This window comes from Harpia harpyja, chromosome 1, assembly GCF_026419915.1.
Source record: "Harpia harpyja isolate bHarHar1 chromosome 1, bHarHar1 primary haplotype, whole genome shotgun sequence".
Lineage (NCBI taxonomy): Eukaryota > Metazoa > Chordata > Aves > Accipitriformes > Accipitridae > Harpia > Harpia harpyja.
This window is the reverse complement of record NC_068940.1, coordinates 16018931-16046340: the sequence shown is the minus strand read 5'-3', so window position 1 is coordinate 16046340 and position 27410 is coordinate 16018931. Positions and strand designations below refer to the sequence as shown.

At 40.0% G+C, this 27410-nt stretch overlaps 1 protein-coding gene across 1 annotated transcript in view; it reads right to left on the bottom strand.

The window, feature by feature from the left end:
* The window catches only part of PIGN (phosphatidylinositol glycan anchor biosynthesis class N), a 112534-nt gene that overhangs the window by 49860 nt on the left and 35264 nt on the right, over nucleotides 1-27410 (bottom strand). Inside the window, exons 8-12 of the mRNA XM_052780809.1 lie at nucleotides 23526-23642; nucleotides 18692-18732; nucleotides 16701-16760; nucleotides 15566-15658; nucleotides 13628-13683 (exon numbers count right to left, since the gene is read on the bottom strand). Of these exons, the coding sequence (XP_052636769.1) occupies nucleotides 13628-13683; nucleotides 15566-15658; nucleotides 16701-16760; nucleotides 18692-18732; nucleotides 23526-23642 (367 nt within the window). The remainder of the gene's footprint in view (nucleotides 1-13627; nucleotides 13684-15565; nucleotides 15659-16700; nucleotides 16761-18691; nucleotides 18733-23525; nucleotides 23643-27410) is intronic.

Here is a 27410-nt window from a genome sequence, read left to right as displayed (position 1 = left end):
AGTTATAAGCTACAACGCAGTCACTTTCACTCTAGGCACCAAACTATCATGGGTCACAACTTTCTGTTAGCTGATGGATGCATACAGCAGTTTTCCTTCACGCCTTCCACAAAACTGCTGTGGCACAGCATCTTCTCCTCAGCATCCCCAGCACATGGTGGCCCAGGTGCATGCCTCCCTCCTTCGGACGCACTCCTTCACAACCTCATACACAACCACCAATTTCATGTTTCAGGCTGTGCCAAATCAGGACTGGCCCTGAGGTCTCACTCCTACTATTTAAATTGGCAGCAATCACCTGTGTGGTCACTCAGCTGAACCACAGGGGCAAGTCTTGATCTTATGCAACTACTGCATGGAAATGCTCATTCCTGCAGCCCCCAAACACTTGGGAACCACTTCTGCCTGCAACCCAGCAGCAGTTGATACATCATCAACAATACAGACTATCATCTTCTGAGCCCTGATATATATTAAAAGGATTCTGGGCCTGAACAACCTGAATTTTTATTACTAATCACATCCTGGTATATTTTGATACTGTTTTCTTGAGTTCAGAGCACAGCAGGATTGTGCAGGAGTCTTCTAAAAAATTGGATAATAGAAGCAGCAATGTATCTTACTTTTTAGAAGAGTAAGTGAAACGACTGTATTCAAAAATGTTTGACTCTCTTCAATCTAAAAAAGAATTGAGGGATGGTATCTATAAACAGGTAGGAAGAGAGGGGTCCAATGGAAAAGGAAGAACGGAGGAAAAGATGATGACAAGGTGATAGTAAGTGTTTGATCACCTTAACTTTGGGCAGAGAACAGAGGATTTTAGAAAACAGAGTTGAAAAATAGAAGAGTAATAGAAAGTGCAGGTTGTTCCTGCACCTTCATGACACATCCCTACAAAAGCCAACCTTACAGCTCCACAAGCTGAGGGCTACTAGTATGCAGCCAGCAAGTGCATACCAAGGCTGATGATGACTTAAGTTAAAATCAATTCTTCAAGTATGCAAACCAGACCCAAGTACTGCCTCAAGGAAACCTGTAAGCCTCAAGTTTTGCTAAGTTTTTTGGCAGGGGAAAGGGAGCAAAACACGAAACCAAGGTGGGAGTTTTCACCATGTGTAGAGATTAATAGGAGGGAAAAAAAAGTTATCTTAGCTTTTAGTTAAGGATTTTAAAAAATCTGGAATAAATGTTAATCAGCTTTATTTAGGACTTAAATATATCCAAGATGTTCCTATGTTCACTTTCTCATTTTTATTGTTTTACACATACTATTTTCTGTGGACTTTTTCCTTGTCATATTCAATGCACATTTTTAATATGCTAAAATTATCTTTCACTTTATATCTTTAGTCATTTAGCTATAAACCCCTTAATTATCTTTTTACTCTCAATGAATCATTTATTATTAATGAACAATAGTCTTTACCTATTCCTTCTTAGATGACAGCACCTGGGATCTCTGTACATGGATGGTGTAACAGAATAAATGGGGGTTTTAAAGAGTAAAGCTTCAGCAAGTCAAATGCAGAAGGCAATTATTTTGTCAAATGGGGTTACCATTAGTAGATGCGTTGTTAATTTTCAATAGCTAACATCATACCACACATATTACCTTACTTCCATATGCACGCTTTTCAATATGCTGAATTTACAATTGTCTACAGATTGGTTTTGTAAAGTTTATGAATTCCACAAGAAACTAAGGACTGTTCATATATAACTGTATCAAAACGCAGGTTTCATCCTGAATGCAAAGGTTGATCATCATCTTAAGATATTTTTTGCCTCTGTATTAAACAAAAACTCAAAGAAGTGATTAGAGAATTTTTGCATCTCACACCAGACTAGAAATAAGAGCTACCAAGTATGCTGATTACCTTTCAGTTAAGGAATGGGTATAGTTCACCATAAGCAGTTTATCACCCATTGAGGACTCCCATTCGCTTCCTAAAGCTGACAAAGTAGATGGGAGATTTGAAAGGAGCCCCTTGCTAGGTGTAGCAGAAAGCATAAAGAGACAAAGCTGAGACATGAACAGAAGTGAAAAGTTGCCTATAGAAAGAAGCCAGGAAATTTAGAAATGGTGATTCTATAAAACCTACAAGACTCACTCGACAACAAAACCACAAGGAGAATTTAAATCTGGGAAGTTAAAGCTTGAACTATCCTTAGCACTACTCAATTTTAACTTAAACTATTTAAAAGGTTTCAAATACAGGACAGATAGCATTAGAAAAGAATAAACTCTGATATCAGAATTACTTCCCTGTGTTTTAGTATGCTATGTGCCAGAGGCACTACTAGCTTGTCAATGTATTCTCGAGGTCACTTAATGCACATATCCATGCAATTAATATTAGTAGTAATGAAGTGAATTTACTGATCATTATTAGAAAGATTCTGAACTCTATAAAGAAAACTAAGGTATGTATGTACCCATCACCAAAATCCAATTCTACCAAATTCGAGATGAATAGTCTTGACTAGTAAAATCAAAAGTCTTTTTCCATAACACAAAAATACCTGTCCTATTAATTAACAAATACACACAAAGAGAATTCAGTCAGTGGACTCAACTCTGTCCTCCTATTCTTATCTTGAAAGTACTGCAAAACACATGCACTGTAAAGTGTAGTACTCTGAGATTACCTTAAAAGAAAAACCAAGAACTCTATGGTCACACATCTTATAAACACACATGCATTCACAGTATCATCAGGACTCTAAAGACTTAAGATTACATTCTTCACAGAAAATGATGGTGGTTCTAAAAGAGTAATTTTGTTTTTCACAATGGCTATCAGAGATACACTTTCTAGTTCCAGACAGAAATCACAGCTTCATCCATGAATAAACATAATTAATTATGAAACAAAACAATTGGGCTAATCATGCAAGTGCTTGTAAACTATTCCTTCTGAGATGTTAGCTACGCTTGTCATAAGTATACCTGACAAAATTAATCTTTCCAACACATCATTCATGCTTCATAGAAGCTAAGCTATTTGACAGCACTAACAACAAGACTGTGATGAAGTATGTTCACCATAGCAATGTCAAGGGGACCTCTCTTTGGCCAGTGAGTCTTGTTTATCATCACACTCGTGAAATTACCACCCCCAACAGCATAGGTAGCATGCTGCAGTCAAACCATGAAATAAAAATCTTGGAACAGAAGGAGATGTCTTGCAAATACATCTGTATCCACCACTGCTAGCTTGTTAATTTTATTATGCCTGGTTATTTGGCTAATGTTTTATATTAATTTTATTGTACAGTAGATTTTCCAGAATTATACTATAAAAAGTAACCCCTTTGGATCTGCAGTAGTTTAACACTTACAATGCTGCAGATTTAATAATGAAAGTCAAAGAAGCATCACAGACCTGCAAATGCGATGTATGAAGAGAAAGGCTGAGATCTTTGTCTAGCTCACTATCAGATGAAAACACATGTATTTCAGCTGCTTCACTCCACAGAAAAACTCCACACACCTGACTATTGTCAGCACCATGCACATCTACACCCTTCTATCACCACCTTTTCACTCTTCCCATCAGGAAAAAAAATAATACTGTGCATCCTACAAGCCTTTGAGAGCAGTAAGATTTGCAGAAGACATAGTGATTGCATTTCTATCACCCATATCCAGCAACAAATCAGAAGTAGCTGCTCAGCAGACGTCAGTCTTCTAACTTTTCACACTGGCTCTTTGGGGGACAGGGAGAAAAGGACCAACTCCTGTTGATGCAAAACTAAAAAAGCTAGAGGATAAGGATATACATCCCTTGAACCTCGTGGTAGCCCCAAGATGGAGCAAGGCCATCTGAATAAAGCCTGCTAGGATTTTGTATGGATTACCTTCTCCTGAACACCACATAAGGCAGACCTTCTCACTTGCTTTGCTATGAAATTTCTAACTCCAAAACTGTTAGCAGTAAAAGAGGCATCAGACTGCTACTGTCTAAACAACTCGAGCAACCTCTTCTGCCAAAGGCTAAGCAATCACAGGTTCTTGTCCTCTTCTCCAGAAAGAAGATCCCCGGCATCTTAGTAACTTGCAACCTGAAAGAAATCGCCCAGGTCAACGTTGCCCCTCTCACCGTGAAGCTCTTCCACTGGCACTATCCCCCAGCCTCTGCCACCCACCCCTGTCCTCCTGCCACTTGGACACTGAGGGGGCCAGCGCAGTGCCTTGCTGCTCTCACCATGGGAGAAAGCTGCCAGCAACAGAAGCAGCTGAGTACGTTCAAACTCTGTTGCCACCTATCGTGCTGTGAGAGGGCCATACTAAGGAGGAAAGATGCCTTCCAGTCCAGCAATTCTGCAATCAGCTGAAATAGTACTTACAGGACCCACTATTACTGCTTTGATCCACATCGCTGCTGTCAAAACGGCAGCTTGAAAGTGCAAAGGTAAGACTGGCCTGATGTTTTTGCAGGGCTGCTATTCAAAAGTTATACAAGTAATCAAACAACACTTTTTCGAAGCCTTTTTCAGAGTAGCAACAGCCTTCAAAACCAAAGTCAGTGTCCCATGAGAGCTGCCTTCAAACATTCCCACTATACAACAGAGAGGGCACCCCAGAAAGCATCAGGTGGGTAATGGGAAAGTAGAGACACAGATCTTGCATCGAACACTATTAATTTAGCAGAAACATGATTGCATGGTTATTCCTGCTCCACATCAAATTCACCCCAGTTAGCAACCCATGAGTGCAGAGACTTGATATTAGCAATAGTGCAATCACAAACTAGCCTAACTTTATTGCTCTGTCATTTCTTTTGAAGGCGTGGTGCACAGCCTTGTAGGAGCAGAATGAAATGCACAGTATAAAACCTTCCCACTTCTCCATCAACAGCAGAGAACCATCAGAAAGTAAGTGAATGGCAAGTGATGCAAAGTCATGAGTTCATTCAACAAAACACAGAAAAATCAACCAAATAAATATTTCAAAAATCAAAGTCTGGAACCATGATGTTTACTTTCTGTTGAACCTGCTGTGCAGAGTACATGATGCTACTAGGGGCAATGATCAGGAAAAAAATGTGTCACAGTTCTATGGACTTTACCAAATTACATATTTACATGAATTTTAATAGCCATAAGCTTATTTTTCCCATTTTTCAAAATGTGTTCAATTCCAGTTCTTTAAATGTACCTACTCAAAAGAAAGAATTGTTTTACTGTATCTGCCAAAGACAGACTGAAAGCACATAATATGAGATACAGAGACAGTCCTTTGCATATGTTTTAGTTTTGATCAAAGAGTAAAGTTTCAAAGGTTAAACGATTTGGTGGGTAACTCAGTGATCCTTAATCTGTTTAGATGGCCTGAATTTTAATTGTTTACCAAAATATTTTCAGGTAAGCTACTGAAACAGGCAAGTCCTACAAAACTTGATTTTCATAATTCAGAAACAAGATGCATGTAGTTTACAGATAAAAAAATTACAGTGATGTTTTTAGTGTGCTAAAGCTATGCTTTTTTAAAGAAAAGGTACTCCACATAAACCTACACTAAAGGGTTTATTATGGCTTCTTAAAGCCCAGGATCCTCAATATGCCCTCTCCTGACATGATCTACTCTCTTTTCTCCTGCTGTTCCACTGCCAGGAGTTTCAGTCTTGGAGTGTCTAAATTTGAAGTAGGTTGTTGTGTTTCTGGATTTTCTGACTACCATGTCAGATTGTAAATCAGCCAGTCTAGCTGTAGGGTTGTACTTGGTTATCTTTGCAACTTTTTTTCTTTTAAGAAGCATTAAAAAGCACCGCTGCATGCATCAGACACTCCAAAAGAAAGAAAAGGAGTAAGAAAGTCAATAAGAAGCTCCTGTTTTAAGTTCTGAGGTTTTTGTTCTTTAAAGCATAATGAAATGAAGGGAGGGGACACACACTTCCACAGGTCAAAGATAGCAAAAAGCATCTTTACTGGCACATTGCAAAAACTTACCAGTACACATATGCTTTTGCATTCAGATTTATAAACAAGCAAAGGAGGAAACAGTGGGACATCAGTGAAACCGCAGGAAGTGGTCTGACTGCTAATGGTCTAACCCTGGACTGTGAAGTCCTAGAAATTAAAAAAGCCTTTTAATTTCTGCAAATCAGTGTCCCTGATGCAGCATATTCGCATATTCAACAGCGAAGTGCCTTAGGATATTTATGTAAATCCTTTAGATAGCAGAGATGAAAGAAAAAAGAGCGGGCAATCCAACTGTCAGCTGCTGATTCACTGAACAGAGAAACAAGATAACTGGGCTGCAAACAGCAGATTTTGCATGCAAACTACTACGGCAAGAGCTTCGGACAACCAGAGGTCAGGAGGGAGGATGCCACACGCTGAAGCTGCCTGAGAGACTGGAAGCAGGGATCTAGCAGGGGCAGGAGTTTTGCCTGAAGAGCCAGCAAGACATGATGCAGCAGCCTTGGAAAGGGAAACTGCTTAATAGAGAAGATGAAGATCCTTGAAGGAAAGGAAATGCACCATTTTAAAAATCTCTTCTATTTCAGTACAGCAGGGGACATGTGCTGACTCTAAATAACAACGCCCTACCTATGCTGTAAGTCAGCCCTCACCTCTGCAAAATGTGTGATGGATTTATGTCATACATTGAGCTGGATCTAGATATCTGCAGTGTCGTAGATATATAATGTTGTGCCACAGGTCCTCTTCTGCTCAGTGATCCCATGTGCCAAACCTAAACTGTAGCTATCATTTTCCAACCAGGTGCCTCCAGAGCAGGCAGCTTGTGCTGTGTGTGGGCAGGTACCTAACAGTGGGGGCCCCACGGCCACCGAAACACATGTTCAGGCAGGGCCCCCGTACTGGTCCTGACCAGGAGACCATTGTACATCAAGGAGTCAGTGATCCACGTGACAGTTAACCTGAGCAGGCCCAGGCCTGTGCTGCCTGTCCAGCATGGCTCCAGGCTGTGCTGCACAAACCCTTGGCCACAGGACAAAGCCAGCCAGCTTGTAGTAGCCGAGGAGGCTGCAGGCAGCTCCCACTCCGTACCAGCGATTACAGAGCCTGCCTGTCCTCATCTTTATCTAGAAGTTCTCACGTGAACCTCCATTCTGACAGTAGAAATAATTATTAGGGTTGATTCTTGCAAGAAAATCATATAAGAGCTTGAATGACCAAAAAGAGGGAACCCCTCCACAGACAAGATCTGTGCAACACCATGGGAAAACCCACCTGGGCTCCATCTGATGCTGCGCGAATGCAGGGTAACCCGCATCTGAAGGGATGTATGATTTACTTGCTATCTGTATTCTTCTTCTTATTTTATCTTATTAAAACAGCTAATTTATTAAGCTATTTGTTATCGGGCCTTTCTTCCTGGGATCTAGAAAGATCCCTGCACTCTCTTACCTCATGCCCTGGTGCAGAACATCCTCTGCCCATCCCACCCCACCACCTGCCTGTACACCCTCCCTCACCCTCACTGCATGAAGCCTCACGAGTTCCAAGAAAAGGCCAAAGGGATTTATACAAGGAAATAGAGAAATACACATAAATCTTGTGATATTTTATCTTATACATTAGCCTCTTAGCTCCTTCTAAAGACCTTACCTACTTCCTACTTGATAGTAAATCCAATTATGCCTGGTCCTCCTGCGCAGAAGCCTCTGCCAGTAAGCTTTTCATGTACAAACTAAAAGCTCCTGAGTGTGCTGCTGAAACCCGAGACCAGCAGGATGCCTGCTTTCTAAGAGGATTGCATCCTCCCTGAGCAGCGTTTAACAGAGTACTTCAGACAGAGCCCATTCAGTGAAAGAGAAGCTGACATTTTTGCCAAAGAACATGCATTTTATAGCACGGGCATTGATTTCTCCCTAAAGAGATAATATATATACTATTCAATCAGTTTGTTTTGTTTTGTTTTGTTTTAAATAATATGAAGCCATTATTTCCATTTGAGCACTTTTGTCTCTATAGCACTGCATTTCTATTTTTTGTTCATATGTATATACACAGGTTCCTAAAGCGAAGGGTGGAGGGGAGAGGGCTGCCAGTCTGCCTCCCTGACACTAACAGGCTAAAGGTGCCTATACTGGGCTGCTTGTCCCAGCTGCCCCAGAAGCAGGCTGATGCCTAGATTCCCACCAGGTAACACAGTGGGAACAAAGTGGAGAAAGGAGAAAGCTGGCTACCTTTCCAGGGTTCACCAGAAGTTGACAGAAGCTGCTGTCCCTCACTCTTGACCACAGGATAAAGGGGCTGAAATGTCTTCCCTGATAAATCAGTGCCACTGCTAAATCAAGGTTCCTCTGCAGACAAATGGACAGGGAGAGTAATCGCTGTTAAAAATACCCTTCCTTACTGCAATAGCTTCACCCTTTCCTCCTGACATTCAATCCTTAATGTTTGCTCTTGCAACGCCTTATCATGTGTATCACAAATCTTGCAAATGACATTTATTTAAACAAAACAAGAATAGGATGCTTCAAAGGATGTATTATGTTTACTGACATTTTAAGGGACCCTGCCCCACTTAATGGTGGAGGAGAAATCACTTATTTCACTTTTCTCCAAAAGCCAATTTTGTGGAAATACCTATTATTTAAGTTTTGAAAGGCTATCAGAGGGAAAAATGTAGTGCTCTATCTCCAGTCAGAGAAAGGAAGAAAAGAGAGGTATTTGTGCATATGGCATTTCTTTGAAGTTGCTGTACATCTTCAAAGATGCTCTACATTAGGAAAGAACTATTTTCTTTTCTATCACCATGATAAATACATGATGCACAACTGATACTTCCTTGCATCAAATCCATGCAAATGTTTAAGGGAGTTATATCTCAGTGCATACTGGAGGGCAGAGGAAAGGGAAAGAGTTACGTTTTCATACAGCGAGGGAGGGCACATTTTTATCAAATAGCTGTACACTGCACATAAAAAACGCAGTGACTTTCTATATAACTATGCAAGTTATAACTTGATTATACACAAAAAATAAGTATTTGGGAATGATTAAAATGTAGTATTCAAACAATTAAGTTACTTAAAAAATGCAGCATCAACATGGTATGGGATTTTTTCATATATGAGAAGATATAAACTTGACTTTAAGATACTTAAGCTGTTTCCTGTTAAAAAAAACCCCTTATTGATATAAACTGCTCAAGACATTCAACAAAAAAGCACAGCTAGTAGAAAGCAAGCACTGATTATAATTCAGCTGCACTTTTTTTTTTTTTTTTTTTTTAAATATGATTCTTAAGCTACTGCTCCTGCCATCTTACTGTGAGGCACCAGAACCTGAACAGCTGGAAGAAGAGTCTTCCCTGAAAGCACTGTATACACCAGGCATACACAAAAAGCACTCCTGTGCTTTTATGTAATTTAATATCTTAAATCTCTAGTACCTGTTGGGATAATCAAATTGCATTAATCGGTTAAGAGGATTTTAGCGCAACAACTGATGTCCCACCTACTCACCTCACTACAATGGTCCTCCTGCTACTCCTTGTAGGATTACTTTCACAGCCCAGAGATGCTAGCTTTGGGAATGTTTTTGCAACAGTAGCATCTGGCCCCTTGGCACACTCCTCTTTGAACTGTGCCAGCTCTGCTGTTGCCTTAAGGCACATCAAATAGTCAGAAAGCTAATAAGATAGTTCACTACTCTGGACATCAGTTTTCCTCTGTCAGCAATCTTCAGATTTGTCCTCCCTCACTCTTCCTTCAAAGCATCTGGCATCTTGGTACCTGCCTTTCTTACACATAAAGGTACAAGCATTGTGCCTATGTCTCAGAACTGTGATAAGAAAAGCATGTGATTTTGCTAAGCAAATAATTTTTGAAAAGTCTTTCATAGCAGGGAAAAAAGGTAGGGAGTGGAAGGAAGTGGGAAGGAAACTCATTTCAGACAATAAATCCCTCCATGTATCCAACAGGAATTGCTGATAAGTATTCTGAACAATTATTCAATATCAGCCTTGCAGGTACCTTGCAGACAAGCAAGGGATGCTCTCTGCTCTTGCATATTCATTCCCCTGGGCACAGGCTGTGCACCTTGCCTTGCACAATCAGCAGACACTTGCAGCTGAGCTCCTTCTGAAAAGTATTCCAAACAGTTTCACAGGTAGCATCAAGACACACTTTTACACAAATTTGTTCCTTGATGAAGGCACTCTGACAAAATGAAAATGGTATTACTGGCAGCCAGACACATCCTTATTAATAGATACAGCTACCCACATTTTAATCTGCCTCAAACCCCGGTCAGGTAGACACTATTGAAGTGTCCATCACACAACACAATGATCAGCTCCATTCTCCTCGTCATTATACACTTGACAGATGGATTTCAGAGAGATGCAGTTTAGATCCAAGCAGGAAAGGGCACATGTCTAATGGCCTCCTTCATTCCCTGCCCATTGTGCCAGCCACACTTCTACTAGGGATGAGATTCCCTGTGGAAATCAGAAGCCTTGTATCAATTCAAGAAACTTTCTCTGTTGCCAATGTTGTCTAAATGAGTAAAAATAGGCTTGTAATATATATATGAACTAGCTTAATGCTTTTGATGCAATATATTCAACATACCACTCAACACTAGTTTTTAAGTCATTGCATCTGAAGGTCATGAACAGTTTTCTAGTCACTTGGTAATAAAACATTCGAAAATCAAGCTTGGAAACAGGATTTTCTTCAGAGGATATTAAACTTTTAAATACTATTTCTGGCTGAAAAATTAAGCTGAGGTTAAGTTGTAGTTTCTACAGAACACATTATTTGTGAACATATTGCCCCTCTTCCAGATAAATACATCTTCAATAGTGATTGCATCAACTTCTCTGAAACCAGAATGTCTCAATCTGAATTTTAGATTCAGATTTCTTCTGGAAATCATAGCTATGTTTCTGTTACACAGACTCTATTCAACCACATAATTTAATCTAAATAATTTAAGAAAGGCAATTCTTAGAGATATCTTTGTTCATTTTCAGGTTATCAAGGTGCTGAAATATACAAAAAAAAAATCTGTGATATTCCCAAACAGAATGTTTATATTTTCAATTTCTACATAAACTTGATGGTCCCAAAGCAGTTCAGACATGAATTATGGTTCACTAACCTCCAATAAACCAAGAAGGAATAAAGCATTATGCTGGAGCACACACTTTCTGAGCTTCAAATTACAGATTTCAGGCACCAGAAGGATTAGAAAAGAATATAACTCCATTGTACAACTCAAATCACTGAACAGTGGTGGAAGAAGCTATTCTTGACTTAATGAAAGGACAGTAGTGCCTAGCGGAAATACAGCACAGAACCGTGCTCAGCTGCAGCAGCGGACAAGGCCAACCACAGTTTAACACAAATTAGCGGGCAAGCCTCCCGTTAAACCTGGGCTGACAGGTCCAAATAGTGTTATAGCTGTGCAGAAATGCAATCTCCATATCGTTACCAATTACTCTGAAACCTAGCACCGTATACCAAGAGATCTCTTGCTCCAGATAGAGGAGTAAGCTATCCCCAACTTTGCCTTTTTAACTTCTCCTGAAAAAGGTAGAGTAACTGTGCCCTTCTATACCATTTTATCTACCACCAAAGAAACCAGTGTCACAGTAAAGTCAGCAGAAGGGGGTACATGCCTTTCCCTCAGTATCTCACTCTGATTCAAGCAAAATTTTTTTTTAAGAACTGATGAGGGTTGCTTTACACTAATGCATCAGATCACGACTTGCAGGTGAAGCCCAGGCTCCTGTTCACCGCTCACACACAGTCAGTCACCTCATGCGAAGGAAGGAATAGATCTGTAGACAGATCATGTCTAAAACTACCCCAGGTTTTCCTTCAGTTCCTGCAAGCTGAAGCACTAGGAAGTTACTTGTCTGCTTAAAAATAAGCTGGTGTTCAACCACTTCATCCCAACTATTAGTAACTGGTTGGTCAAGGCCCCTTGGTGGCTTCCCAGACGTGGGCCAAGTTTTGAAAGTCAAGGAGAGTCGTGAAGACTAATTAGAAACTGGGCAAACTCCCCCCCACCCAGCACACCGTGGATGAGTATTTGCATTGTGTGCTACGAGTCGTCTTCTGTTTTCCTAGAGTGAAGATAAACAACATCATCTTGAGGAACCAAAGAAAGTCTTTACCCATAAAACATGCAAGCATAGGCACCTTTTGTAAGGTAATTCACACATCCCAGGAATTATTCTGGTCTCATACAAAAACCTTTCCTGGAAGGACCATTAACCCAAATTCTGATTCAGGAAAGTTTTAAGAATACCTAAAGAAAGTAAAATAAATTTATTTTTGCAATGGATCATACCAAAGTAACAACATGTTCATACCAAGTCTTAGTCATATTTTCAAAGTGATGAATGTCTCAGGCATTTCCACTTAAAACAATCCAACATATCATAAAAAAATAAAGACACCAGTCCATAAGTCAATCAATAACACTCAGTTCCTTTAAAGATAAATTTAGCATTAAGAAAAATACAACCTATTTACAGAATCAATCTTATTTCCTGGGGAAAGGTAAAATTTAAACAAGAGCTGTGAAATCAAACTAATGTTCTTCCCCACAGAATCAAAAATGACTGACCATCCTTTCCATATGGCATTTTTGTTCCATACAGATCAGTAAATTCTTTGATAATGCACCTGTCATTCTTAATCACAATTTGATCTTAACATTCATTATGTACCCAAGATTGACTTGACTCGTGTCTCAGAGACTGTCTTGAACCCTTCCCTTTGAAGAAGCTAGTGGTATAAAATAACACAGTAGATCTCTGTTCAGAAAGACAGCAATCTTATTTAGCGATTAAACGTACTTCACAGGAAGAGATTCAAGCACTTTTTACTGCTCCTATGATTTAAAGATCTTAATTAACATCAGTTTTATTTCCCAAAGGAAAACAGCTGCTCTTTGTGACAAAGCACTTTCAGAGCACTCCACAAACTGAAAGCTGAATTGAACAGTATCACGTGCACCCATAGCAAAGCTTTCACAAACCTTTCAGGGGGAAAGAAAGAGGAAAAAGCAGCTTTAATTGGTAAGACTGAAGGGTGAGCGGGTCAGTAACTGCTCCATACACTAGAACACGGAGCTTGTGGATACACAAATCACTACAGAGACTCCTTCACAGCCCTGGAAACACTAACACTAGGCAGCATAAATTCTAAAGATTTTGAGCTTCTTTTCTGGATGCAAGGCATTTTGTTTTTCATTAGAATTTAAATCACAGAAGAAACAATTCTTAGTTCAACTTTTATATACATATAAACAAGAACAGATTGTATTTCCTGACCCTATAGGGACTTACATCTCCCAAGGAATGCTAAAAGAACATAGCAAAAAAAAAAAAAAGTCAGTGAAAATTACCGTGTAGTCTATATATAGCTATATTGTCAAAAAGCTTAAGCAAATAACCCTTAACAGAAAATTAAAAGTAAGGAATAGATTTTTTAAAAAACCTCTACTTCTAACCAGAATTTTTAAAAAGAAGTTAATTGCATAGAGTACTAGTACAAAGTTTCGTAGTCAGATAAACACTATAATTTAAAAAACAGACTGAAGAGACCAAATTTCTGTTGTTGCATCTCACTGAAATACCAAAGTGATAAGACAATTAGGTAAAATATATATAGTTTTTACAGACACTTACTTGAATGGTGTGAACAGAAATGACAGTGTAGTTTCCTTTTTCTGACTCATCTTAACCTGCATAAAAAAAGCATTAAACCATTATGTGCAAGTTGCAACAAGACTAAAAATTGTATCAGGAATCAAACTAAAAATCACAGAAGAGTTCTAAGACTTTGGAAAAGGAATGGAATCACACTGTCGATATATTGTCCAGGAAACTGGGTGTTACACTCCCGTATGTGTAACTCCTCTGAGTTCATGGAATCCCAGACCTGCTCTAAAGTAGGTAAAATAAACCACTCCTCAGCCAGTGATTTTCACAGAAGGACTTCTACAGTTTGCAGGGTAAAGGGAAGATACGGCTAGAAGTGCTACCAGACTTCGGTGACAACCTCCCTTGATAAAACTGGTATTATTTATACCAGATGGGAACTAGTACACTGCAGCATCACTGCCAAAGCAATGCTGCTAGATTGATTAACCTGCACATGGATAAAAATAGAAGGTTTTGATGCCGTCAAAGCCACTTTGCCCAAGGCCCTTCAAAACATCTTCAAGGCCTCCTGCAGCAGCCTGACTTGAGTCTTACTGTCGGCATAAAGCACAGACAGGAACTTTCTAAGCGTACTGCTCCCCAAACCTGATAGCTTGAAGTAGCAACCCACACGTCTCATCCTATCCATCCAAGACAACATCCTCTCCAGGGAGTACAAACTGTGGTCAGGTCAGTCCATCACAGGAAAAGTAAAAACCCACTTGGCATGTCTAAGCCAGTGCACTACTTCTGCTTCAGCAGAGAAATGCAAAAGAAATTCACACAAAATCCTTCCAAAACAATGATAGAAACGAGCCAACCAAAAAGAAAACAGAATATTTAGCACTACAAAATGACAGAATAAAAATAAACCTAAAGAAAAGAAGGACAATAACTTTTTCTTTCTTTTTTTTTAAGTAATCCCCATGACACCAATTTAACTGAAAAACACCTGAGTCACATCCTTAATTCTTAGAGCAGAGGTCTTCCAACTGTGGAGGTTATACCAGCACACTTCAACTTCACAGCCAGCTGGACATTTCCCCTGCTACATGCCAGCTTTCCACCATAGATTTGGAAGTGACTCTGCTGCTGACACTGCCAACATGGTACCCACACAAACTACATTTGGGAACCCAGCATTCAAGAGACAGAAGGTGGTGATGGTGCTAATATCTTGAAGGTACTCTCAAGCTACTTCCTTGTTCTACCACTGTCACACAGATTTCCCAACAGGGCAACAGTTCTCTCTCTCAGCTTCCTGTCTGTGGAAAAGACAGTTTTCCCTCACAGCATTTATGTCTTGCCAAAACTGAGATTTTTGGATTTGGGACTGTTTCTTACTCCACAGTTGAAAAGCATCTAGTGAAACTCCACCTTTTTTTGTTTGGACCACATATGTGTTCTCATAATACGATAATATCTGGTATTAGATGAATCAAGACAGAGAAGCCAGAGATGAACACTTGCAGAGCAAAACAACAGATATGACAGCATTAGCTAAAAGTTAATTAGGCCACTAATTTCATTTCTTTAATGGACAGGTGCCTGTTACCTTTTTGATCTGTTTGTGTACTGATTCTGACTTAGAGCCTTCTCTCCCAGCCCCTGATGCAAAGGCAGTATCCGAACTCAGATTCTACCTACATACTGCAAGTAGGTTTACATTAATATTGATAAACATCAGAAGAATCAAGAAAAAATTACTCATTCTCCTTACAAAAAAGGTGTTCATTAAAGTCTTTCAAACTCCTTCAGATATGGCTCACAGCTAGTCAATCAACATCACCCAGTATGCGCACTCAATTTTAGTCCTTTGAATTACAGCATGCTATATACAGCATATATCCTGGTGTAATTATTTTACACATAACAACAACCATTATTCAAAGAAATATTTTTCTTCACCATATGTTTAGTTACCTTAAACTGCTCAAGAATCTGAACAGCGTTGGTAAACATGCTCTCTGCTTTGAAATGAGCACTATTGTTCAGATATTCCAGAGGCAGAGTTCCCTGGGGAAGAAAAATACATATATACATTAAAAAAATTAAATGAAGAAAGAGGAATTTCTCTAACTGAACTGCAGGCCAAATGAGCAGTAAGAATACTTCAAATTATTGCTGAAATAACTACTGTAACTCCTTTGGAAATACTCTCATCATTTCTCAACATCACAGGGATGGTTCATAATATCCCAGCTCCTACACGAATGCAAAAAAGGTAAATAACAGAAGCTGTTATTAAACTACATACTATATAGTAATACAACCTCAACCTCTGATCAGAAGCCACTTCTGAAATACCTAAAAGTGTTCTCTATCCAAAGCTTCGCCTGGGCCTGGCTCACCCGGTACTCATGATGGGAAAGCAAGCAGTTCCCATGCCACCCTGTGTTGGGCAGCTTTCTTCACATGACCAGCAATGAGTGCAGGACAGGGGGACAGAATTTGGGGCAGAGTCTCCATAAGAAATATTTCAAAAAAATATGCTGTAAATAGGTGTTTTAAATGTGAAACAAGCAGCATGAAAGCACACTAATGTAATACTAATTGTCAATTAGATATTTACGAGACAACCTTTGGACTATGTAATAATATATGAAAGAAATTCAAAGAAAAAGCCATCTCGCAGTGAGGGCACTCACTGTTCACTAATTTAGAGGCACAAGATACCATCTGAAGAAAGTACACTAGTTTAAACAAGAAATAATTAAACATGAAATTGCAGGAACCAGCTTGTTTACAGGCTCAGCTTTCATTATCAAAATCAAGTGTTATTCAAACCATATTGCATTTTTACCATCCCTAAAAAACAAAGTAACAAAAACTTTTATGTAGCTCAAGAGTATAAAGTTGCAGATTATAAAACGATCAGCTGCCTTTCCGATTGAAAGCACTATATAATATATAAAAAGACTGAGTTTATACTCTAAACTGAAGACACATACACATAAAGCTAAAACTACAAGCAGTCTCCATACCCTATAAGACTTTTCCAAATCTATAATCTTTCCCCTCACATGCCTCAAGTCTTGTCCCCAACACCTCTTCTTACCACAGAATTCAGGGGGAAAGGCACACCGATAAGGGAAGCCATCAGCGGTGCCACATCAGCCTGTGCAAACAGAAACATTCCCATTTTAATATAATTCCAGCCTCTAGAGCTAATAAATGCAGTTTAATTTTAACGTACCTGCATTTGCAAAAGTAAATGGTATAATACTGTGAAGTTATGACACACAACTCTCCACAATATTTTTTTTTTTTTAGTTTCCAGTAGTCATCATGGCATGATTAGATTCAAAATGTGAGGCTCCACTACTGATAAAGCTTCAAAAATGCGTTTAGTTTAAAAAGCAAATATAAACCCCCACAATATTTTTTCACAGGAATTCAGTACCTTCTTCACTGCAGAGGCATACCACTGTTTATGACTATTTATACCCCAGAAAGAACTAATTTCATATATACAGTTTTAAGCAGTACATTGACTATATTGCTCTTCACAACACTCCTCATCCCATGTTTCCGTGGTGCTGATTACTCACCTTCTCCCCTTCAGAGGGGGATTCTGCACATTTATTTTTGTCCACTCAGCCCTCAAGAAGGCCCTTCAATCTACACCTAGGCATCCCATAAAATAAGTTACCATTACCTTCTATTTGTGATGAAAAACACTACCTCTCACCAGGTTTATATTTTCCTTTAATATAAAACTATTCACCAAAATTCTTTGTTTCTCCAGCATAAATCTGAAGAAACTACACTGAAACCACAGGCACTGCTCCAGCCTCAGATCTACTGTGCAGAAGCAGACTCCAAACCATTATTTGTAGAGGACAATATACATGTAGTGTAATAGTAATCAGAAGTCTAGTTTGTTATTTTTACCCATAGACCCACATGTACTACAGGACAGAAGCTCTGTCTTTGGGGACTCCGTTACCCAGAACAACATGACATTTGAGACTCTTCTATACAGTCTCAGAATAACATTCCCATAACTCCTGCCAACATTGAGTGGAAAATTGATGTCTAATTTTGTACCAAGGCTTTGCTGAAACAGTTGATCCAGAACATTCCCAACTTCAACCTTCTAGCACGAGTTTATTTCCCTTGTTTGAGCAGGTCTGGAGTCTGTTATTCACATATTGAGTTTCATAGGATGATAGGAAGTAAGAAGCAAACAAGCTTCAGGTGCACACATGTACATGTGTTATCATCATGATCTAAAAAGCTTGTCTGATTTAGTATCAAGGGTTAAGTCAATCACCTTTTTTATTTCCTTTACAGTAAAAATTGTCTAAATTGCTAAGCAGCTGGGCCATAATCACAGACCGGGTTGAAAAAAAACCAGTTTCACAGTATAGCAAGAATTGGTTTTGATTCAATGATGACAGCAACTTCTGGAAAAAGTGACAAAATACAGACATTGAAATAGATAGCTCTGAAAAACTAAACTGAACATACACACAGTTAACTTAAGTGTAGCAAAAGACATACAGCAGATGCTCACAAACTTGGGAAACATGGTCATCAGACCATACTTTCTTTGTGTTTCGCTGGGCACCTTCATAGGAGATACCGGGAGGTGTAAGCTCAGCTCCAGGACATTTTCAAAGTAGAAAGTAGAAGGAAAGCATTACAAGTTACTTCTAAAGGTTTGTAAAAACAAATCCCACTCTGAAAACGTTAGATGCTATTCAAGTTACTTTTGGGTAACTGGCACTGAGTTTGAGGAATACCTGCCATACTGTACTGCACTCTTTCTGCAATGGCATATGATCACTTAACTAAAAATGGTGTGATAATGCATCTTCAGGAGGAGAAGTTGTACGTAGCGGCCACACGTGTTGACAAGCAATTTAAACTTTTTCATACTATGTTCAGTATGGGTGCAGTTCCTGCAACTCTAAGTAACACATTCCAGGGAAATGCTACGTCGCTGTGATCATTCATTCATATTCCATAAATTACTTTAAATCACACAAAACTCATAATTTAAGGTGAAAACTTATGAGCTATTAAATTAAGTATGTTTGATACCTGATTGACATCCAGCCTCTTCAAGTTCTCCAGTTTCCATTCTGCAAGAAATAACAGAGCACATGAACAGCTAATATACACAGATTTGAAAGGAATAATTCAGTTGGCATTTAATGTCTTGTTGCCGTTTTCTGTAAAGTGTTACTAAAGAAAATTATAATTTGGCTTAAGGATGCTAGATCAAGAGGGGTTACAGATGGAACTCAACAGGCAGAAACAGCAAAACGCATTCATTTCAGCTCACATTTTCTCTTACCTATCAGGATAAACTCCTGCCTGCAAATGTGACCCATATCAGTTGAAGAAAGTCCAAGGTTTTTATTTTTTTCAGCACAGCATAGAAAGTGATGTATTACCTCCTGTGCCAACTAAAAAATTCAAACTCAGGTTTAGGAGAAGAGCTGTTAAATCTCTTCAATAGTATTTAAAAAAAGGTTAACACAAGGTCCCAAATATACTGGTACAAAGAGGTACAAACATACTTCATGTCTGCCATAAGCAATACTGGCCAAGAGCAAGCTCAAGGGAAAAGTTCAATGATTTAGCAATCAGAACAACTACTATGAAGGCAGAGACAAAGCCAAATGTACAAGCCCCTAAAGCTGTGGTGCATCATACAAAAAGTTGGTTCAAAACTGTATTTTCCTGCTCTCCATTAGCCTCTAAGGAAATCAAGAGGAAATTGCCTGTTTTTTTGGCGGGTGAAGAGTTATTTAGAAACAGAGCTTAGCAGGGTTTGTTTTTTGTTTTTTTTTTTTTTTTTCTTCACGTCTTCTTTTCCTAATGTTTAAATTCACTGCCCCACTACCCACAGCAATAATATGAGCAAGAAAAAAACCCAACAAAAAAACCCCCAAACACCCAAAAAAGACAACACACAGCTTTTTTTTTATTCAAGCTTAAAAAAAAAAAAAAATCAAGATACACAGGAAAATATGACAGGGGCTGAAACAGACTTGCTGATACAGTACTTTAAATACTGTCAATGACCTACCTAGAGCAGATCTCAAGTACAGCGGTAAAGACGTTGGGGGCACCTACCGTCAACTTGGGAACAAAACTTAATGTTAGCAACAGGGGCACAGCCACCTTCCTCAGTATGCACAGAAAGCTAAACTGGCCAGTTACTGCCCTGCTAACGCCACTTGCTGAAATGACACCGCAGAAACAGCACAGATGGAAGCAGGAGTCCACCTAGCAGCTCAGACCATTGACGGTGTAGCCATGTTGCCCAAAAGTGTCCTTTGGCTTTATATGAAGTGGAAGTTTAAATGCACCAGAAACAGGCTTCATGCGAAATATCAGTAAACCGTTGCTCAAAGGTCTGGCTCAACCTCATTTATTTTCTCCAAACAGGCGTTCAAATCCTAGATCATACCACCCTTTCTCCATCTTTCAATACACCCTGTCTGTGCCAGGCCCAAACCTGTCTCAGCTGAAAACGGCCCAAGACAGGAAACATCTACATTTGCAGTATTGCATGTAGCAAACTTATTTTCAGCAATTAGTTCACCCCACTGCTAGCTTTGGGGGTCTGAGTACAGGTCCCACTGTTATTTGGTCCCAAGACCACCCTGAAGAGCAGCCATGTACCTTAACAGCAGTGAGACATACAGTTACACTGAGTTCCCATGGCAACGCAGGGGAAGTATTATCGGCATTAATCATGAATTGTGTTAAACCCACACCAAAATGAAAAAGTTTGCTTCCTTTTGCTTCCCAGAAAAGGAATGGGTTTATATTTCTAGAGATATAGACTGTCACCCATATTTCTATTACATAAATGCATTGTTTGTTTTCCTTTAAATAATATTTTCCAATGAAAAATGTTGGAAAACTGTCTACATGCACACAATGTGCTTAAGGTAGGAAGAAACTGTAGCTCTGCTAGAGAAACATCTAGCTTTGTTAGAAGCTTTTACATCTCTGCTTCCCCTCCTCAGATATTCCCAAAAGGCAGAGCTGAAGACATCTGCCTTGGACCAGGAGCTCCCGAGGACTGGGACACACCTGCAGACCGGCCAGTCCAGGCTGTACTCCCGGGAGTGAGGTGCCTTAGGTGTACGTGCTGCCCATGTTGGTTTACGATTCCAGCTGACTCTCTAGGTTTCCTGTACAGTGCTCAGCAGTTTTCCACCCACTTGATAGGGTTTTCTTTCTTTATCCTGCCCTGCTTTTACTGCAGCTCACTGGGCAGTCAGATGCAAACAGTCCAGGGGAAACAGCAGGGAAGCACCAGTTCAAGAAGAGGCTGGGGATGAGGCTATATGAACCAAAGGAAATCTCACGTAAAACCTCAGAAGTAAAAACAGTGAGGGGTACACTGAGCTCCCTCAGTTGTGGCAAAGCGGGCTGAGCCCCCTCCAAAACAGGGATGTGTATCAATGAAAACAACCACCCCACATCCTTCTGCTGCAGAAGACTGTGCCTTCACTTACAACTTTCTCTGGACTTGCACCCCAAGGCCACCCAGCAGGGCCTGTGCCGAGGAGCCAGAGAGCAGCTCTGTATTCTTTTTCTTTCTGAAGAAGGGTCAAGTCAACGGCCAAATAGGTAATACTACACATTACTCACAGGATGCAGGGCTGCCATCACAAATCTTTCCAAGATGATTGCATGGCGAGGCCTAAGGGAAGGCAGAGCACAGGTGAAGGGACTGATGAGGAGAAGGCTGTCATCACAGTGCAGACACTGTGCCCTTCCAGCCATCCAAGGAGCACATTAATCTTTCCATGACAAATTCGACAGACTAAGTCCTGCCTGTCGGCACCGCCTTTGGGGGTATCGACCCTTGATGGCAATGATGAGAAGAGAGACAATGCACTAAGCTGCCTACAGCCTGCTTGCACTGAACAGAGCATAAGAAGTTTGTCAGCATTAGAAATATTCTGCTGTTTCCATGAACTCTTAACTCGGAGAAATTAAAAAGGATTGTCAATAGATGCAAGAACTTGAACATTGGTGCAGGCAATCACAAGTGTAAGTCAGAGACCCACATACATCAGTGACAAAAAAGTCTTGAAAATGCTCTCCTCTCCTGCACAGTTTCAGCTGCATTTGTATGGAGGAGGAAAGGCAAATTCAAAGACCTTTTCAAGTGACCTCTTTTAAGCATCTTTTCTTTCATATGTTAGCTTTGTGAAAATATCTGGGATTGCAACTTAATGGAGTAGCTGAACTGTATTGAGCTGTGAAAGTGCCAAGTTCCATTTCAACAACAATTTTTTCTTTACTTTTAAGCTACATAGCCTACTAGAAGCTATAACGTACTACCATAGAGAGAATAGTCACTTTTTAAGGAGATACTTATTACTCAAATAGAGATTCAAACTCCCAAGATACTCAGAGAAACTCAAATCTCCAATAAAGAGTATCCCTTGCAATTAAGAACCTGTAAAGATAGTGTCTTTAACAGACCAATAACATGCTCGACAGCTGGAAAGCTGCAGAGCAAGTCCAGAATGAAGGGAGGAGTTTCTGATGTTTGCTTTGGGGTGTTTGTTTTTTTTGTCTGCCTGTTGGTTTGGGGTTTTTTTTAAACCATCAGAAGGAAAATATGAAGCAGGCACAGCAGGAAGCAGACACATTCCCTCCTTTAAGAAAATACACACTTCCCAACAGATGATAGCCAAAAAGCTTTCCCTATTGTGTACCTGGAAGCCAGGTCACTCCTCATCTTTTTTGAAATGCTCTCACACCATTTTCATCATTACTTGAAGTCAAACGCTGAGGTTTGTACTAAGGCTGGAGAGAATCAAGAAAACTGACAATTGTAAAAATCAACTATTACAGATCAACCCTTAGAGACTTCAAGTATCCTTAGAAGTCGAGCAGATCAGCCATCACAGACACCAAAATCAGTTGGTTTTACTCTGTTTTCTATTTTTTACTCTACAACTCATTTTCAACTTTATCAGAGAAGTTATAGTTTTATAGCAACAGTTAATCACAAAGAGAGAAATGTTAGCATGGTCTATATCTGAGAAGTCCTGTTTGTTTAATTTGTTACCAAATACCTTCTCAAGTGCAGGGTGGGGTTAAAATCTCAGGGCTGAAGTTATTTTCACCTGTTTTCTCTAATGTAGCTTGACAAACAATCCAATAAAATAGAAAGTCATTACCTCATTGATCACAAGTAACAACCTGAGAAATTCAAGGCATTTTAAGAAACAGAGCAGGCTATAAGAATTGGGCACATGAAGGAGGAAGAGCTTGCATAGTTTAATCACACATGATTCTAGAAATCCATCGATATTTCAGTAAACCAGTATTTATTACATTATATATTTGAAATATTAAAAATTATTTAAAAAAAAAAAGTTTACTCTTAAATAAATTACAAAGGGGAAAAATAACAGTAAAGAGTCACAGGTTTTCATTAAGAAAGACTGTTTACACTTCCACAACAGCCACAAGGATGCAAGCGAGACAAGACAGCCCTGCAAAGTTCCCAGGGTTATACTGTGAAGCTAGAAAAGAGTCTTAGGACATGTCAACTTATCATGTTTCTGTACAAATAGCTTTTAAGCTCTGGGAGTCTTCCTAAGAATTAAGTCTCCTCTGGAAATAAGTTTTAGGAGTGTGAATAGCCTCCTGTACCCAAAGAGAGAAAGTCTTCAATTCCATGATTAGAAAAGAAAACCGACTCTGATGTTATTTACCCAATTTTGCTATATCCTCCATAGGCATACTCTGTCACCTTTTCTTTCCATGCCACACAAAGCAAGTCATATTTATTGTAATGGAACAGAAGTCAGTGAAGATAGACAGGTGTAACGGTTAAACACCTCCCTTTCCACCAAAATCTTGCACTTAAGTTTCATATTTTACCTACCTTTCAAAAAATTGTCTTCAAAGAACTGGGATGTGACTTTCTGTGGATAATTCACCCCAGCACCCCAAACAATCAGTGGTGTTAAAGTTTCTGAGGGATGACCAGCTCCATGGGATCCTAAGGTACACCAAACACACAAAAAAAGTGTAAACTTTAAGACACATGGTATAAAAACAAACAAAACCTATATCTATGCACACATGTACTAAGTTCTTGTTACAGCATACATACTAAAATCCTGTTACAGACAACCTATTCCACCTTCATAGCTTATTTTTATGCCAATAACAATAAAGGCTAAATTCAAGTTGGGAAATCAGTACCTCTTAAGTCAAACCTATAAAGATATAACTTTGTATATTAAAAACCCCAAACTGTTAACATACAGAAACTAAAGCCAAAGTATTTGAAAGCCTCAAGGTGTAAAGTAGTTACCTGCTCAAACCACATGCATGTGCCTATCCTAAGCATCCCATGGAAATGAGGGATGACTGATTTGAGTAAAATTAGGCATGTGCCCCCCAAAAATCATATAGAACTGATCTCTGGTCCCCAAATAAGGATTAAACTTCCATTTCAAAACCAGGAGACAATATGCATTGCAAATGTCATTCTTTCCCCAGTGATACAAGTTCATTTTTAAGGTTTTAAAGCCTGGTAGCACACTCCTTAAAAATTGATGAAACATGACTTCCTTCCCCGGGGAAATTAATTCCCTCCCGATTAATGTATCTGCCGCCAAAAGGAGGATGCTTTAAAACTATGACATCTCAACAGCAGCTGCACTGAAGCAGAAGCCAGACAAGCTTGAAAGAAACACTGGTCATTGAACTCAGTGGGTGAGGTACCATAGCACTGAGATAACCCAATCTCAAAGGGAATGACATTGTTATACAAACTCTACACTGGTCACTGCATGGTCTACAAGATTATACATTTTCCTTGTATTTGCATAGACACACACTCTTCCCTCTGTGTGTGTGTGTGTATACATATATATTTTAATAACTACGAAGGACAGAGAATAACACATTGTTTTAAGGACAGTTTGGTTTGTTTTTTTTTTTTAAAAAACAAAACCAAACCAGAATTGGGTATGAAATTGGGACTAGCATTGTGGCTGTACAACAATCACTATGGCAGAGCTGAAGAGCCAGCTTTGCTTTCTTTAAACAGCCCTAAGCTTAAGAACACACAGGTCTGGGAATAAGGTTTCTGATGTTCAGAAATCCCTTGGAAGGCACTCTCTGGGCTCAAAAGCAGCACAACTGCTGCTTTTTGCAGAGCTTGGGAAAAGAGCAAATGGAGAGAGCACTTCCTCCATCTCCTCAGTTATTTCTTTCTATTGCCCGAGGAAAGTGCAATTTTTGGTGAGCTTTCATTTTAGCTGAGCCACCAGCTCCATCAGTGTTTTTACTGAGACTCTGCCTCCATGAATACTTTAAGGCAGATACAGCTGAGAGAGGCAGCTGTACCCACCCTCCCCCTGTTATAAGAACCAGGTTTCAGCCTGATCTGAATTATAAGGGGCAGCGGGGGGGGGGGGGGGGGGGGGGGGATATATTTCCAGCTGGGTCAGTTCCCTGTTCCACCCCTCAGGGGAAAAGGAGGGAAAGGGTGCTTTTGTTTAGTTTTCTGTTCTCTGGTCCAGCATACCACACAGTAGTACTTGTGCCAGGATGGTAGCAGGAACAAGTGGCCAAGGTGAGGGTGGGTGTGGGACCACCTATGTTGGTGGTCAGCAGTTCCATCTGAGATCAGCTTAAAGCAAAACCATGGTCAGACTGAGAAAGCAAGTGTTGGTCTGCCAACAAACACAGTTTCTTTGATCATGTCAAGTTCAGAACATGTTCTCTTCCCTAATAGGTCCCCCCTGCCCTTTTAATTTTTAATTTATTTTAAAAATGGTGCACATCCCATTCTGCAAATAACAACTGAAAGACTGCAGCAGTTGCTGATACTACAAGCTCAAATAAAAAGCTACTGAACTAGCCTTCAGACTGCTGGCTATGGGCCTAAGCATCATCTCTGGGTTCGCTCTTGGACTCACTAAAGTCAACTTTAAAGTTATTACCACTTCTGGCAGAAGATCGAGCTTTATCTTCAAGACAGAAAGAGATGACAGAAAACTATGACAGACCAGTGGTCCTCAAAGCCTGAAGAGTTATTCCTATCACCTTTTATTCCCCCTTCAAAGCACCTAGTACATAATAAGAACATCCCAGCAGCACACTCTGGCAGCGAGGAAGGCCAACAGCATCCCAGGCTGTGTTAACAGAAGCACAGTCCAGGGAAGGGATTATCCTCCTCTACTCAGTACCTGTGAGACAACCTCCAGACATTGGACCCAGTTTTGGGCCCCTCCAGTACAGGAGAGACATCAACCATCTCGAATGAGCTCAGTGGGGGGCCCCCAAATTGGTTGGAGGAGCAGTTGTCCTGTGAGGAGAGGCTGAGGGACTGGGACTTGTTCAGCCTGGAGAAGAAATGGCTTTGGGGAGGATGTAACAGAGCATCCTCCCTGTACCCCACTGCGAGGGGGTTTGAGAGAGGATGGAGCCAGGGTCTCACTGTGGTGCGTAGTGGGAAGACGAGAGATAACAGGCATAAGTTGAAACAAAGGAGGTTCAAATTGCAGATGAAGAAAACATTTTCCCCCTCCATGAGGGCAGGCAAGCAGCGGAGCAGGCTGCCAAAATGGGTTGCGTAGGCTCCATCCTCTGAGGTTTTAAAGGCCCTGCTGGATACAGCCCAAGAAACTGTGTCTGACCCCAAAGCTGATCCTGCATTGAGTAGATGGTTGGACCTCCTGAGGTCACTATGATCATATATCATGCATATATAAGGAAATATATACATGCCTCCCTTCCAAAACATTATGAAATGATTACTTGAAACAGACAAAAAAAAATTTGCCAGAATTAAAATTTTATTGCAAGTGGCAGTCAGCTCAACAGTAAATAATATTCAGACTATTTTGCAAATGAGCAGATGGTAATTAGGCTGATTTTGAATAGATACATGAATTTTTTTCATCTCTGATGACAGAAAAAGTCTGCATCCCTTCCATTTAAAAAGTTTATGATTTCACACACAGAGTAAGATGCTGAATTTTGCCAAGACCATGCCTGAAGCATCCTTGGTTCAAAAGTATCACAGTTAAGAGTTACAAACACACATAGCATTGGAGAGACTTATCACTTTCATTGGCTGCACACAAGGACAGGAGTGTTCTTAAAATTCTTGAAAAAAGATGGAAAAAAAATTTGTCTAAATGAGTTCACCACCGTAAACTCTTCTCATCTGCCCTTAATCTAGTTATGCCAAAACCACCTCAAGTCATTTGGCCACTGTGGTCATGCCCTTCACAAGTGCCCTCTGTGGGTACCAGCCTGGCCGGCCACCTGGCTCACTATCCTTTTTGTACTCTCAGTTGCTCCACCTAGTCTCCAGCACCAGCCTCCTCTAGAAAGATCACACAGCAGTCCCATCCTTTCTGCTGCACCTAAAAGGCCAAAAAAAAGCAAAAAGATCCCCTTCCCCAGTTTTTCACCAGGTCCTGGACAGATTTGCCACCTTTTCCAGGTGCTTCAGAGCACCAAAGTGAAAACTATATCTCCCACATGGGCTGGAACAAGACCAACTTTGCTGTTGGCAGCCAAATAACACAATCTCCTCCTGCTTGGGCTAGTTTTCTCCAGGTGGGCTCTGACAGAGATGGTATTCAGGTCTTTTTATCCCTACTAGCAGCCACTAAGGGAGTTAAGCTTCACCCTATTAATTTTTTTTTTCTGTTCAGATATGCAACTCAGCTGTCCCAGGGCTGATGAGGGCCCCTGCAGCCAATTAACCATTTCCTAATATGCACGGGTTTCATATACAAGC